This window comes from Nanorana parkeri, unplaced genomic scaffold (assembly GCF_000935625.1).
Source record: "Nanorana parkeri isolate BGI_ZX_2015 unplaced genomic scaffold, ASM93562v1 scaffold2832, whole genome shotgun sequence".
Lineage (NCBI taxonomy): Eukaryota > Metazoa > Chordata > Amphibia > Anura > Dicroglossidae > Nanorana > Nanorana parkeri.
In genome coordinates this window covers 77,246-79,249 of record NW_017309100.1, presented here as the reverse complement: position 1 = coordinate 79,249, position 2,004 = coordinate 77,246, and the positions used below count along the sequence as shown (strand labels likewise).

The following is a 2,004-nucleotide window of genomic DNA, read 5'->3' as shown; positions in this document are numbered from 1 at the left end:
GCGAGTAGAGCGAAGTGCCCAGGTTCCCAGTGGAGGAGAGCCAAGTGCCCAGGTTCGCAGGGGAGGAGAGCCAAGTGCCCAGGTTCCCAGGGGAGGAGAGCCAAGTGCCCAGGTTCCCAGGGGAGGAGAGCCAAGTGCCCAGATTCCCAGGGGAGGAGAGCCAAGTGCCCAGGGGAGGAGAGCCAAGTGCCCAGGTTCACAGGGGAGGAGAGCCAAGTGCCCAGGTTCGCAGGGGAGGAGAGCCAAGTGCCCAGGTTCGCAGGGGAGGAGAGCCAAGTGCCCAGGTTCCCAGGGGAGGAGAGCCAAGTGCCCAGGTTCCCAGGGGAGGAGAGCCAAGTGCCCAGATTCCCAGGGGAGGAGAGCCAAGTAATCATGTGTGGTGGGGAAAGGAGAGAGCCCCATACCCAGGTACCTGGGGGAAGGAGAGACAAATTCCCAGGCAGAGTGCCAAGGTTCCCATTAAAGAAGAGCCAAGTTACTATTTCGCCAAGAGATGAGAAACATATCCCCAGTGACCTGGAAGAGGAGAGAACAATGTCCAGGTCCCCAGGAAAAAGAGAACCAAATGCACAGGTTTCCAGGGAGAGGGGAACAGGGCGCCCACATTTACAGTGGAGAAGATTTGAATCCCTAAGGCAGCAGAGTACCAAGGGCATTGGAGGGTGGCTGGGCAGTGGTGGCCTTGTATCTTCTGCGAGGTGGTGATGACAATCGGATCTGTGGAGGGCTTCAAGCAGACAATCCTGCCCATCATTGGGATTGGGGGTTGGGGGGGGCTGGGGGATGACACGGGTGTAATATGGAAGGGTGGAGTGTATTTCATGTCGATGGTGCAGATTGTGTTAGCAGTGCAGGTGATTGGAGTGTTGGATACATAAGCGAGTACGGTGATCATGTGACCAGCTTTCTGCTCTAGTCTGTATCGATGCGTTTTGCCAGCGCCATGAACCTCTGTATCCTCTCCCCGCAGCAAAGCGTCACCCTGCACAATATGGTGAAAATGTCCGTCAGCGTAAAAGTGCGTCGAGGAACCGGAGGTGAGAGCCAATTCTGCCAATGGTTCTGTGCGACCCGCAATGTATTGTAACCCAAAGCAACCGTCTTCATGTCATCGATAAGGCAGCTGATTGGTCGTTGGACTGCGCTCATCCTCTACGTCTGCAATTTCAGATGAGCTGATGGTGAATTCCTTGGATCTGGTCCCGGGCGATTGTATCCTCATTCCTCCGGAAGGTCTGCTGTTGCCGTGTGACGCCGCCCTGCTGGCGGGGGAGTGTATGGTGAACGAGAGCTTGCTGACAGGTGGGTGTCCATGCTGCGCCTTCTTATTTGATTATGAGGAATATTTTTATACTGTACAAATGTGCGTCCGACGCTGAGCTCTGAGTGGTGCCGGTTATGTATAACTAGCCAACCAGACACGTGGGATACGGTCATGGACCATGGGGAGAGTAGAAAAAGAGGGGCTGAGCATCATTGGGGAACAAGGGGTAAGATGATGGTGGGTGGGATGATGGTGAACAGGGAGAGAGGAGGCAGAGGAGATGATCTTGGACAGGGGGGAGTGGGGTAAGGTCTTGAACCATGGTGAGAATTAGAGAGGGGATGAGCACAGTCGGGGAGTACCTGTGGGAAGATGATGGCGGATGGGAGGACGGCAGTAGAGGGGGGCTGATGGTGAATAGGGAGAGAGGAGATTGTCTTGGACAGGGGGGAGTGGGATACAGTGATGGGCCATGGGGAGAATAGGTAGAGAGGGGATGAGCATCATTGGGTAACAAGGGGTAAGATGATGGTGGGTGGGATGATTGTGAACAGGGAGAGAGGGGGCAGAGGAGGTGATCATGGATGGGGGGAGTGGGGTAAGGTCTCAGACCATGGTGAGAATAGGTAGAGAGGGGATGAGCACAGTCGGGGAGTACCTGTGGGAAGATGATGGTGGATGGGAGGAAGGCGGTAGAGGGGGGCTGATGGTGAATAGGGAGAGAGGAAACAGGAGATGGT

General features: G+C 55.4%; 1 protein-coding gene across 1 annotated transcript in view; it reads left to right on the top strand.

Annotated features, from left to right (window-relative positions):
* Positions 1–2,004, top strand: part of ATP13A2 (ATPase 13A2) — a 37,057-nt gene that overhangs the window by 18,855 nt on the left and 16,198 nt on the right. The window contains 2 exon segments of the mRNA XM_018574236.1: positions 971–1,037; positions 1,171–1,302. Coding sequence (XP_018429738.1) covers positions 971–1,037; positions 1,171–1,302 — 199 coding nt within the window.